A 12,717-nucleotide genomic window follows, 5' to 3' on the forward strand; every position below is an offset into this window, starting at 1 on the left:
AATGTCCCTGTATGGAAATTAAAAAAAAAAAAAAAGCTAAATAAACATTAATATTATGCTAAGATTGCCTGTTATTATTCTTTTTTTTTTTTTTTTAATTATTGTTCTAAAATGTTAGTTTTAATGTAACATTTCAATGAAAAATGATCAACTGTTTAAGCTGATGGTTCTTTTTGTATCAATATAAAACATGACTTTGTTGTTATTCAATCACAATCAATTACAGTGTTTCTAACCAGTCTTTTGCACTGTAGCCTATTCCAGTTCCTACGTTCTGAATGTGATTTATTCAGTTTTTGATCAATTAACTACTTTTACTCCAGCAGAGACTGTTGAAAACACTTGTATTTGTGCTAAATATTATTTCTATATGTAATTGAAATGAAAAAGAAATTCAGTATTCAGCATATTCCCTGTCATTATTAATGTTGTCAGGTGGCACAACTGACATTCATAAGGTGGTGCAACCATGTAAATTCTTGATTTAAACCAACAAATAATAGGTCAAAGTGAACAAATGGCTGAAATGTAGATTGTGAATAGTTATTGTATTGAATGCATTTTCTGTTATACTTTATGGTTATTTTTCTGTCTTTAAAAGTAAAATCAGATGCTAAAGATACTAAAGACACCCTAAAACTGTTTTTACTTTGCTAAGATGTCAACAATAAAATTATTGTGTATATATATATATATATATATATATATATATATATATATACAAAAATATAATAATATAATCAAAATATATGTAAAAATTTAAACACTTTAAAATGGAAAGGAAGGAACCACGTTTCTCTCTTTTAGTCTTCCTTTTCTCTTCTGCCAGTAAGGAAAGTCATGATGTGCAGGTGTGTGTGTGGGAAACGGCAATAGTGCATTGACAAATGATTCTGCTTTCTGAAGCCTAATTAGTGGCATAGTGTCTGCTCCCCGTGGAGCTGCTGTGCTGGGCGTTAGAGACGGTCCATTCTCATTTCCTACTGCCTTTGATATCAGACCACAGTCTGACGGCGTACACAAAACCGACACACTGAGGCGTGATGGACGACCCAGAGCAGACAAAGCCGACTCTTCTCCATCTCGCATGCAATATCTCTCTCTTTCACTTGTATACACACACGCTGAAACAAAGTGAAAGGACACACACCAAATTGGCTCCTGTGACAGGACGGCTAATGTTTTCCCATGCAAAGTAAAAGGCCAAAGTATGAGACCACACTCTCTGCTCCTAATGACGGCCCACCCTGAGCATGCACCTGCACCCTTATATTACTTATACTGTTCTGGCAGATTTAGCAGAATTTCTTCCCTCCATCTGATGTTTCTGTTGTTATATTTGGGGCATACTAAGCTTGATCTGTGAGTCATAGTTTGTTAAAGACAAGAGTGATTCAGGAGTCACATGAACCCCGGTCATGTTGGAAAAAAAGTGTCGTCTTAAAGTCTCATCTGTGCCCCACTCTGCTTGGCCTGTTCAACCCAAAGATAGACATTCTGCCTCCCTAAAATGAATGTCATTGTTTATATAGGCTGTATGAGACTTTTTGGGCACCAGGAACCATCATAAATTACCATAGTCTGAGCCAAGTAATTGTCCCTTATGGAACAGAGCGAAGATGTCGTCCCCCATCGTGACATCTGCTGAAAAAGCTGCCTCGAATGTGCTAACTATGTTCTTGTAGCCCTGACATTTGGACATGGAAATTTATGAAAGCCATTTAGAATACTCCAGTAAAGGTCACTGTGTACAATTAGATGCACAGGTGTCAAGAGAAAGAGTCCTCATTTCCATGTGATTGTGGGCTTTTGTAGCAAATTTCATGCACTTTATTGGTCACAGTGAGTGCTTGTGTGTGTTTATGTGTGTGTGTGTGTGTGTGCGTGTGCGTGTGCGTGTGCGTGCGTGTGCGTGTGCGTGTGTGCGTGTGCGTGTGCGTGTGTGTGCGTGTGTGTGACCATGTCTGCACTCACACCTGTCAAGAAGACTTGCAGCAACCTAGAATCAATAAAAGTTTCCCAGTTTAATAATTGCATGTTTACTATTCATGGGCGTCTCAAATTGTCAAATAAAAATGCAAATTGAAGATATAAATTTAAAAATTTAATTTTGAGGTCTTGTATAGCATCCTTTCCAGGCAGTACAGATTCTGTAAAAAGGATTATGTATGATTTTACATTTTGTTACTTTTGTCATCCACAGCCTACTCTACTGTGTCTGGTGTAAATGGGCCTCTGGTTATCTTGGACCATGTCAAAGTAAGATCTTTTTCCATGTTTTAACATACAAAGTATCTCTAAATATGAGAAAATGTTTTTTTTTTTTCTTTTGATTTAAACTTTTTAAAAAGTGAGAGTACAGAAAATAATAATAATTATAAAGTTTCACCTAGTTATTTTCCTATTTTGGCTTTTAATTTGTAACATTACATTTACATTTATTCATTTGGCGGACGCTTTTATCCAAAGCGATTTACAAGTGAGGAATACAACAAGCGAGTCGTCATGACGAGGCAAATAGACACAAGAAGTGCTCACATTAACTCTATAATTTTTAGTCAAGACAATACAGAAAATAGTTCTAGTTTTCAAATGTAAAAGAAAAAGGAAATAAGGACATTTTTTCCCAAATGCAGCAATAAAATGAGAATACTTTTATAGTTAAACTTTTGAACATTAGATTTTGGATTAAATTATTTCTGTTTAATGGTCATTTATGTTTAAGTAAGAACATAGACTACCGTTCAGAAGTTTGGAATAATTATGTGTGTGTGTTTATGAAATAAGTCTCTTATGTTCACCAAGGCAGAATTTATTTGATCAAAAATACAGTTAAAAAACAGTAATATTTTGTTATATTATTACAAATATAAAATTACTTTTCTATTTTTTTAACTTTTAATATTGGTAATTTATTTCTATGGTAGCAAAGCTGAATTTTCAGAATCATTATTCCAGATGTCACATGATCCTTCAGATCCTTTGCTTGCCAAGAAACATTTCTTCTTGCTTTTTTGATTATTATTATTATTATAATTATTAAACAAAAAGTTTAAAAGAATGGCATTTATTTGAAATTGGATTTTTTTTTTTGTAACAATGTACATCTTTACTGTCACTTTTGATTTATGCATCGTTGTTAAATAAAAGTTTTTATTTCTTTCCCCCAAAAAAACTGAACAGTAGTACATATTGATCCTCATCTCCATCTGTCTTTATTGTCCTCCTCTAGTTTCCACGTTATGCAGAGATTGTGCACCTCACCTTACCTGATGGGACCAAGAGGAGTGGGCAGGTTCTGGAGGTCATTGGCACCAAAGCTGTCGTCCAGGTGCACTGAAATTTTTTTAAGATATAACTATTCTCTATATATATTTGCTAGACATAAATACTTACAGTATCTCAAGTTAAGATCAGATTACAACTGAAAAATATGTACATTTTGTGCCAATTAGGTGTTTGAAGGAACCTCAGGTATTGATGCGAAGAAGACCGCGTGTGAATTCACTGGTGACATCTTGCGCACACCTGTGTCTGAGGATATGCTTGGTAAGCATGTGACTAATGCTCATGCAGCTTATGTAATCATAGTCTTTATGTGTCTTCTACATAACCAATACAGATGTCATGAAGAACTTGTCATTTTATGTCAGGACGTGTTTTCAACGGCTCGGGTAAACCCATTGACCGGGGTCCTACTGTTCTGGCTGAGGACTATTTGGACATCATGGGTAAAAGGCTTATTTTTTCGAAGCTTTATATAACATTTGCAGGAACAAGAGTCTTCTTGAGAGGTGCATAGGTGACTAAGCAATACTGTGATCTCATTAGCAGCACATCTTTACCAATTAGGCTACTCTCAGCCATGTTAAATGTTCTTTGTCTGCAGCTTAGTTGAAAAGCCAGCATGGCCAAAAATGTTCATAAATGCTTAAAATATTTGAGTATTTTGAGAGGTTGAATGATTGAATTTTTGTGTGCTTTTTAAGCCATTTACTGACCTCATGACCCTGATCTTTGCTAAGCTGAAATGGCAAAGGTGAGCTTTTGAGCCATCAAAGGTATACAATGGTGACTCAAAGCAACGTTTGAATGAGCCAAATGGATAAGAGGGGGCGTAATAAAAGGTTGATCAGGCCTCAAGGTCACACCACTCCAAATAGTGTATAGCATGCTGATATACACCGATAAAACATTTTTCTAAAATATAAGCCTCATTTGCCATGAGTAGACAATGTGGATCGTTTTGCCTGAAGAAAATCTTTTTTTCTATTAGCTCTTTTTTTCTTCTTTAGAAATAGAAGTTGTAGCTTGAAGACTCTAAGTACTCTTAAGTTTTCTGCTCATGTGAGATCACTGTTCTCCCTTTGATTCCTCTTAGGTCAGCCCATCAACCCTCAGTGTCGTATCTACCCTGAGGAGATGATTCAGACTGGCATCTCTGCAATTGATGGCATGAACAGTATCGCCCGTGGGCAAAAGATCCCCATCTTTAGTGCTGCTGGACTACCACATAATGAGGTGTGTTTAACAGCACAGGTAGCTCATTACACAACAGAAATTCTTGTTCTGCTGGTTGTCTGTTTTCGTATGGACTTTTCATTGGCCGATATCTAGATTGTGTAAAATTATTAAATTGATAATTGATTGTGTAAAATAATTAAATTCTAAAATGTAATATTTTCTGTCTTCATCATTTATTTTATTTTATCAGTCAGTAAGTCATTCAATAATCATAGTTAATTTTTCCCATTTTTAGTTTTACTATATATTTATTTTTAATAATATAATATAATAATCAAAAACATAAATTGTGTGTTGTCCATTTTAGAGGCTGGCAGTACTTTTTGTTTTTATTTATTTATTTAACTAAAACTATAGTTATAGCTCTTATAGCTATTGCTTCTGTTTATTGGCCAAGTGGGCATGGCTACCCTAGTGAAAAAAAAAAAATTTAAAATGTATTTGAAATACATTTGTTTTGTGCTAAGTATATTACAAATACATTTACCTATTTATGTGCTAAATAAAAATACCCTGCAATTGTACTTTTGTTATACTAAACTGGTATACTTAAAGTCCGCTAAATTGGAACAACTAATTTTGTACTTAATGCACTTTAATTGTGCAGAAGTAGTGCTGAGGTCCAACTAAAGATATACTTAAATATATTTGATTGTGCTAAAGTGGAACTATTGCAAGTATACTGTAGGTATACTTTAAATATCTTACATTTAAAGACTGATATTATACAAAAAATCGTACAATCCTTATTAATAGTGATATTAAAACACTTTAGGCATAATATTAATAAATGTGCATTGTGCAATAAAGAAATACTCCAAATAAAGTTTAATAATAATTTCATATCAGTAAGTGTTAAGTGATTTGTCAATAAATGTTAATGTGTGAAGTATACTTAGTATGAAATCAATGAATTTTAAATATAGGTATAGGTATGTTTGGTATAGATTTTTTACTAGGGTAAGCCTGATGATATTTGGCCTTTTTTGATATTATTGATATTAGATAATTATTCAGTCTGACCATTATATTGTTTTATAACCAGCATACATTTCCAGTGTTTCAGATGGACTTAGATTCACCTTGTTTTTCATTCAGCTAGCCAGATTTTAACTGTCTTCAAAATGCTCCACAGGAATCGGTCTTTAGCCAGAGCCCAATTCAGGAACAGATGATACAATACAGACCATGCTGCTTGCCAGTGTGTTTTAATTATTTTAATGAAACCTGCAGGGATTTATTTAAATTCCCTCATTTGAAGTGTTGTGATCAAATTTAGCACTTTATTGTGTAGCACTGAGGCAGCCACAGTTCCTTTTTCTGTATTATGCTTGCGAGTGAGACAAGGCTGTGTGATTAACGTTAATTTGAGAGGGATCTGTAATTGATTTCAGCCTGTGGTGTTTCTGTGGAAACAGTGAGGTGGGTCAGGGTTCGTTTCATCACATTCTCCTCTCGTATGAATGTGGGAAGAACCAGTATGATTTCAAGAGCTCTAGAGTAAGCAAACAAAACCAACCACTTAGTTATGATCAATACGTCCAGAACCTGCTTTAGGTCACATGGTTTGTTTAGTTATAAGATAAGTGTGATGTCCTTGCTGAACTGAATGATGAGAACTACAAATGATTCTGGAACTCTGAATTTGTTCCTCAAACTTTCAAAGAACATTGGCAGAGGTCACAGTCCATTTCTTTGCCACCAGCACTTTATTAGAGGAATTATTGAGTGGAATACACACATATGGGAACATACTTTTCAAACCCTTTAGTGAGGTCTTACAAAGGCTTTCTAAGTATATAACACCACATAGATAATAGGTTGCTTGTGCTTTAGTAGTTTCTGTCCCAAGGATCATAAAGAAGATGTTGTAGTTGGTTATGCCCACCGGCTATGGCTGTAAGTGACTCAGCTGCCAAACTTATCTGCCGTCAGGCTTGAAATTGAATGTTATAACCCACGACATGAGCTGTTAAGGATATAAATAGGCTGCCTTGTATAGAGTGTTGCAGGGATGACGTAAATTTGTAAGCCAACCCAGAAGTTAGCATCACACTGGTTCCCTCGACAAAAACCCACTAGGATTTTTCCATAGGCTTTTGAATTATCACAACAACAACAAAAAAAAAGCTGTGTTTTAACAAAAGTGTACGATACCAAAACGTTTTGTCCATAAAGATGATTTTCAGAAATGAACACAGATTTAATAATTTTGAAGCCTAAATACAATCGCCAGAAATAAAAAAAAAACTAACCTTAAGCTATAAACAAACTACACAACGTCATGAGTGGGGCAATACCGGTGTGTTTTGTCGTAAAATAAAACGTGAAAACATTTCAATCTTGTGTTTACTGACCACAGACCTTATTTCAGTCCTTTATCCAAAATCCCATAAAAAAATAAAAATAAATAAATAAAATACATTGACTTCGGGGTGCTGGACCCAGAAGTGCTAAAATGCTAGCACATTTGTGGGTTTTGGCCTACAAAAATACATCATCCCTGCCAGTACTCTATTGAGTAGTAATAGTTGGATGTGTGGGAAGGTCAATCATTTCTAACATTTTGTATCATAGCAAGTTTAATAGTTCTCAGTCTGGTTTACTTTCATAGTTATAATTAATTTTGTATGGTGAAGGTTTTGTCAAGTACTATTTAGTAATTCAAGGTCAAATAATTTCTAAACCTCAGTGCCATCATTTCACCCTCAGTTTTGGTGCTGTCTTGAGAATATTGTTTAGAATTATAAAATTACGGCACCTAACATTAGTCAAGTGCCTCAAACATTCAAACACGTGTCATCTGCAGAGTAAATGGCTTTACATTCTCCTCAGCTCTGAACTGTAAAGAAGAACATGAATCATTCTCAAAGCATTGACTGATATTTCTATTATGTATGTTTTAATTTGTATATTTTGCAGTGTTTTAAGGGCTTTTTTGCAAAGGACAAGGCTTTTTTTTTTTTTTTTTTTTCTTTTTTTTCTCAGGGCCACCCAAAAATTTTTATCCATCCTTTAAATGCTTTTGCTACATGATCAGGACATTTATTTAGTAAATGTTGCATCTTGTCAGTTATGAACAAATGGTGCATCATTTTGAAATATTTATATCAAATATATACCATATCTGCAATGTTTTAGGTCCAGTCGCAGATATTACAAATCTTTATTAGATGTGCCACTTTATTGCATGACATAATTAGTTACTGGCAAATGAGGCGTTGTGTACATTTTTCCTACCCTAAACACAATTATTATCTTGTGTGAATGTCATTGAGTAGCGCTGGCTGGTTCACTCAACCCTGAGATTTTAAAACTCAAGAGCTGTTCTCTACAAACCATCAACATGAAAGTTCCCATTAACACTCTTAAGCTCACACACACAGGCAATAATAATAAACAACAACACTTTGGTGCTTTTCACACTATACTTAAACCTTGGTTTATGTCATTTTAAACCCTGTGTTAAGACAAATTTTGACCCTGGGTATAGAAAATCGGTCAAGAAAACCGGCTCCAGACCAGGGTTTGTCTTGTCTTTGCAGTTCCAACCCCGAATTGAAAGGTACAGTGCGAAACTGCTGTACTAGGAGTCATGACATGAGAAATCAAGTTTTCCTTTGTATTTTGGCATATAAGAGGTCTTTGTATCATTATTACATCCTGCAAGTTCCATAACTTAAAACGTCCTTGTCATCAATAAAAAAGCATTTATATAATAAAGCTGTAAAAAGCTTTTAAAGGAACATGATTACAGTAGCTTCGTGAGTTAACAATTACAAGTTAACAATGACTGTTGGTTAACTATCACAATTATGAAAAGCCCATCTTGATATGTTCCAGGCCTGAAAAAAGTGATGTGAGAAATGCATGCATCAAAGACAGATGAGTATTGAATTCTGCCATGGCTAAAAGATGAATAGGGCAATAGTTAATGAATTGGATTAAATTCCAGAGATAAAAAGTTTTTAGTATATAGGCTGTGAAGAGAGAATAAAGCTCTAGTGATTGTCAGTTATGAAAATATATGATCAAAAGCCAAGGCTGAATGGTGTGAACTTCCAACAGCCCAAGTGTAAAGTGGGTTTCAGTGTCTCACTAATGAAGGCGCTGTGCTGTGATATAAAAGTTTCTCGTTTCATTAAACAGGAGTCATGGGGTCACAGTCGGCTTTATCCACACAGAGAAACAGGTGTTCAGGGTCAGAGTTCAGTCAGGGGTCAGGCTGGATTAGACGTCCAGGACCATTACATTAAGTGATAAGCGTGAAATTCCTCATGCTTATAGTCTTAATCTCTTTGTTCCAAATGCAATCACAAATATACATCCACACACATATACAGTCCATTACATAAACAGGTTAATTTTAACTCTATACTGTGGTACGACATGTTTAACAGAATATAGCATCAAATAATTTTTTTTTACAAATGAATTGAATTTTATATTAATTTTATATTAAACACTATCATTCAAAAGAATTTTTTTCTTTTGATAGAATGTAATGCTTTTATTCAGAAAGGATGCAATAAATTGATCAAATGTGACCATAAAGACATTTATAATGTTACAAAAGATTTCTATTTTGAATAAATTGTTCTTTTGAACTTTTCATTCATCAAAGAATCCTGATAAAAAAAAAAATGTATCATGGTTTCCACAAAAATATTAAGCAGCACAATCGGCACATTTATTTTTGGAAAATTTGCTGCTGAAAATTCAGCTTAGCTATCTCAGGAATAAATTACCTTTTAAAATATATTAAAATAGAAAATTGTTTAAATTGTAATAATATTTCACAGTATTACTGGGGTTTTTTTTTCCCGTATTTTTGATCAAATAAATGCAGCCTTGGTGATGATAAGGAACTTTCAAAAACTTTTAAAAAATCTTACTGACCCCAAACTTTTGAACAGTAGTATATATTATTTTAATTAATAATAAATTAAAATAATTATAGCTTGTGACTCAACTAGTTTAGTAGAGTTATGACATGTACTTGTTGATGAACTGAATGTGCCTAATTTTAATAATTATTTTTTCTAAAATTAATTTCCAGGATAAAACCAAAAATGTACAGGTCTAACTAACTAATTATTATTTTTTTTTTTTTTTGTGACTGGCAGATTGCTGCCCAGATCTGTCGTCAGGCTGGTTTGGTGCAGAAATCCAAAGATGTGATGGACTACAGTGCAGAAAACTTTGCCATCGTCTTTGCTGCTATGGGGGTGAGTGGTTTTCTATGTCTTTATTTGTGCCACAGTTTCCAAGCATGTGTTTTGTTTTGTTTTTTGTTTGTTTTTTTTTTTGTTTTTTTTTCTTACCATAATCAAATTCTTGTTTTACTTGAGGTTCCTTGTTTGTTCATTTTCTTTAAAAAAAATAAAAACCTGTTTTATATCTAGGTCTCATGAGTCGTCAACTTGCATGAATTTCAGGATGCTTGTGTAAAATGATCCTCTTAGTGGATGGAATGTATAATTGTGTCCATTTTGTGTGAGTGGCTGAATGTTTGTCCTCATAGGTGACTTAATCCTGCTCTTCAATACCACCTTAACCTTCTGCCCTAAACTGTCTGCTTCCTCTCCAAACCTTTGTTATTGTCACCTGAGTGGCTGCGGTCTGCGGTCTCTCAGACAGGTATTACCAGCGTCAGGTGTCAGGTTCACCTGTGTATTCAAGTGTGGAGGGCTTCCATTAACCCGTGCTTGAAATGTCGCTGACCCAGCCTTGTGTCCTGTGGCCACTGGGCTCCCGGTGCGGACTCATGGCTAATGCATTTGCTTTTGACACCTTGTAACTCTATATCTTGATTTCATGTGCAGGGTGGTCAAAATGCTAGACCTTTTATAAAGGGAAAAGGATTTTCAGTCCTAGCAGGAAATGTACTTCAAGAGATCATTTTGAACAAAATAGTGGAGATTTTGTTTTAACAATGAACAAGAAATACCTGACATTGTCAGTTTAATAGAGTCTGGTGAAACAGGAAGTGACTTGCTTTGGATTTGTTCAGCGTTTCACATGTTTGTTTGTTTGAATCCCAGGTCAACATGGAGACTGCGCGTTTCTTCAAGTCAGACTTTGAGGAGAACGGTTCTATGGACAATGTGTGCTTGTTCCTGAACCTGGCCAACGATCCTACGTGAGAATTCATTTAAATGACCTCTATCCTCTTATGTAATGCATTTTGTATAACATATTGAATATGTGAATCTTTTCTACGTAGCATTGAACGCATCATCACCCCGCGTCTGGCTTTGACCACAGCGGAGTATCTGGCTTATCAGTGTGAGAAGCACGTGTTGGTCATCCTCACGGACATGAGCTCCTATGCAGAGGCTCTGAGAGAGGTGAGGACCATATCATATTGATAAAATTATTTTTTCATAATGTCTGCCAGAAACAAGGGCCAAAAAAATGCAAGAACCTCAGATTTTTTAGCAAGGTGGGTTTTAATCGAAAATTCCAAAAACTTATTTTTATATATATATATATATATATATATATATAAAAAATTTGCTTTAAATGGAAAATTCTGTTGATCAAAATTCATATTCCTTTTTGTCCGGTGGAATATAATAACAAAGTTCCTCTTTTCCATATTGCAAAAATACATGAGGATCACTGGAAGTATATTTTATTTTTGTTTATTTTGCCCAGGTCTTCATTTACACTAAACTGTCCCATCCTTTTATTTTACTTTTTTTTTTAAAGAAATTAACATTTTTATTCCAACAAAGACCTATTAAATTGACCAAAAGTGACAGTAAAGACTACCAAAAAATCTGTTTCAAATAAATGCAGTGAACTTTGTTTCATCAAAAAAGAGAAAAAATGTATCATGGTTTCTGCAAAAATATAGCAGCACAACTGTTTTCAACATTGATTAATAATAATAAATGTTTCTTGAGCACCAAAACATCATATAAGAATGATTTCTGAAGGATCATAGAATGATGTCTGAACTACACTGAATACTGGAATAATGGCCGCTAAGAATCCAGCTTTGTCATCACAGAAATAAAGTATACTTATGTACACTATATATACACTATATGGTCAAAAGAATTGGAAACCCATTCCATGAAGTTTTTGTGCTGATATTAATGCCAGTGAAATTTGGAGATCATCAGCTATGAAATCAGCAGAGCGTTGGTGACTTTTACTCACCATGCGCCTCAGCACTCTGTGACCTCGGTCTGTGACTTTAAGTGGTCTTCTGCTGTTCCTAAATGCTTCCACTTTCCATGATACCACTTAAAGTAGACCGTGGAATATCTAGTAGGGATGATATTTCACAAATTGACATATTGCAAAGGATGCATCCTATCACAGCACCACGCTTGAATTCACTGAGCTCTTCAGAACGACCCTTTTTTTCCCCACAAATGTTTGTAAATGCAGACTGTGTGGTGCTTGATTTTATACAGCAGTGGCAATGGGTCTGATTGAAATACCAGAATTCAATAGTTAAGAGGTGTGTCCCAATACTTGTTCATATAGTGTATATTAATATTTTAAATTGTGATATTTCACAATGTTACTGTTTTTGCTGCATTTATCATCAAAATAAATGCAGCCTTATTTCAAAAAGTAATAAAGTCTTTTTTCCTTTTGGTCACATTTTATCTCACTTGTTGTATCAAACAATTCAGGGTTTCCACCAGTGCTCCTTGAGAAGAAATAAGTATGTGACATTCCAATGAATGCTGTTCTAATACACAAAAAATGTCCCTGTGGACTGTAGTAACCATAAATGAAGCAATTCAGTTCCAATGGGTTTATATTGGTAAAGGACAAGCTGTAAGAACTCTCAATGCATTTAAATAAATAAAGAAATACTTGCTTATTAAATCTTATGGTGAATTCAGCCATTTCGACAAACATGTTAGAAGGTCTCTTTTACAAAGGCATAATGCACATATACCTCATAAACAGTTTCTGTTGACATTTTATACCTATGAAAGCTTTCAAGGCACAAGTAGGTTTTCAATTAAATGCAAGGGCAAAACAAATCTGCAACACATTCTCTGCTTTGTGGGGATTTTCCAGTGCCCTGTTATATGCTATATCATGTTGTTCGCCATTTAGATTTCATACCTGCTGAAGCATAATTGACCTTGTCATGTAAATAATCCTAAGTCTCTCTTTCTGGTTTCCTTTATTATTTTATGATTTCCCAGCCATTATACT

At 34.5% G+C, this 12,717-nt stretch overlaps 1 protein-coding gene across 1 annotated transcript in view; it reads left to right on the forward strand.

Moving 5' to 3' along the window:
* atp6v1ba (ATPase, H+ transporting, lysosomal, V1 subunit B, member a) overlaps nt 1-12,717 on the forward strand; it is a 28,858-nt gene that overhangs the window by 9,049 nt on the left and 7,092 nt on the right. Inside the window, exons 2-9 of the mRNA XM_051867550.1 lie at nt 2,204-2,259; nt 3,233-3,331; nt 3,456-3,549; nt 3,654-3,731; nt 4,382-4,521; nt 9,651-9,752; nt 10,569-10,666; nt 10,751-10,874. Coding sequence (XP_051723510.1) covers nt 2,204-2,259; nt 3,233-3,331; nt 3,456-3,549; nt 3,654-3,731; nt 4,382-4,521; nt 9,651-9,752; nt 10,569-10,666; nt 10,751-10,874 — 791 coding nt within the window. The remainder of the gene's footprint in view (nt 1-2,203; nt 2,260-3,232; nt 3,332-3,455; nt 3,550-3,653; nt 3,732-4,381; nt 4,522-9,650; nt 9,753-10,568; nt 10,667-10,750; nt 10,875-12,717) is intronic.

This window comes from Ctenopharyngodon idella, chromosome 17 (genome assembly GCF_019924925.1).
Source record: "Ctenopharyngodon idella isolate HZGC_01 chromosome 17, HZGC01, whole genome shotgun sequence".
Taxonomy (NCBI): Eukaryota; Metazoa; Chordata; class Actinopteri; order Cypriniformes; family Xenocyprididae; genus Ctenopharyngodon; species Ctenopharyngodon idella.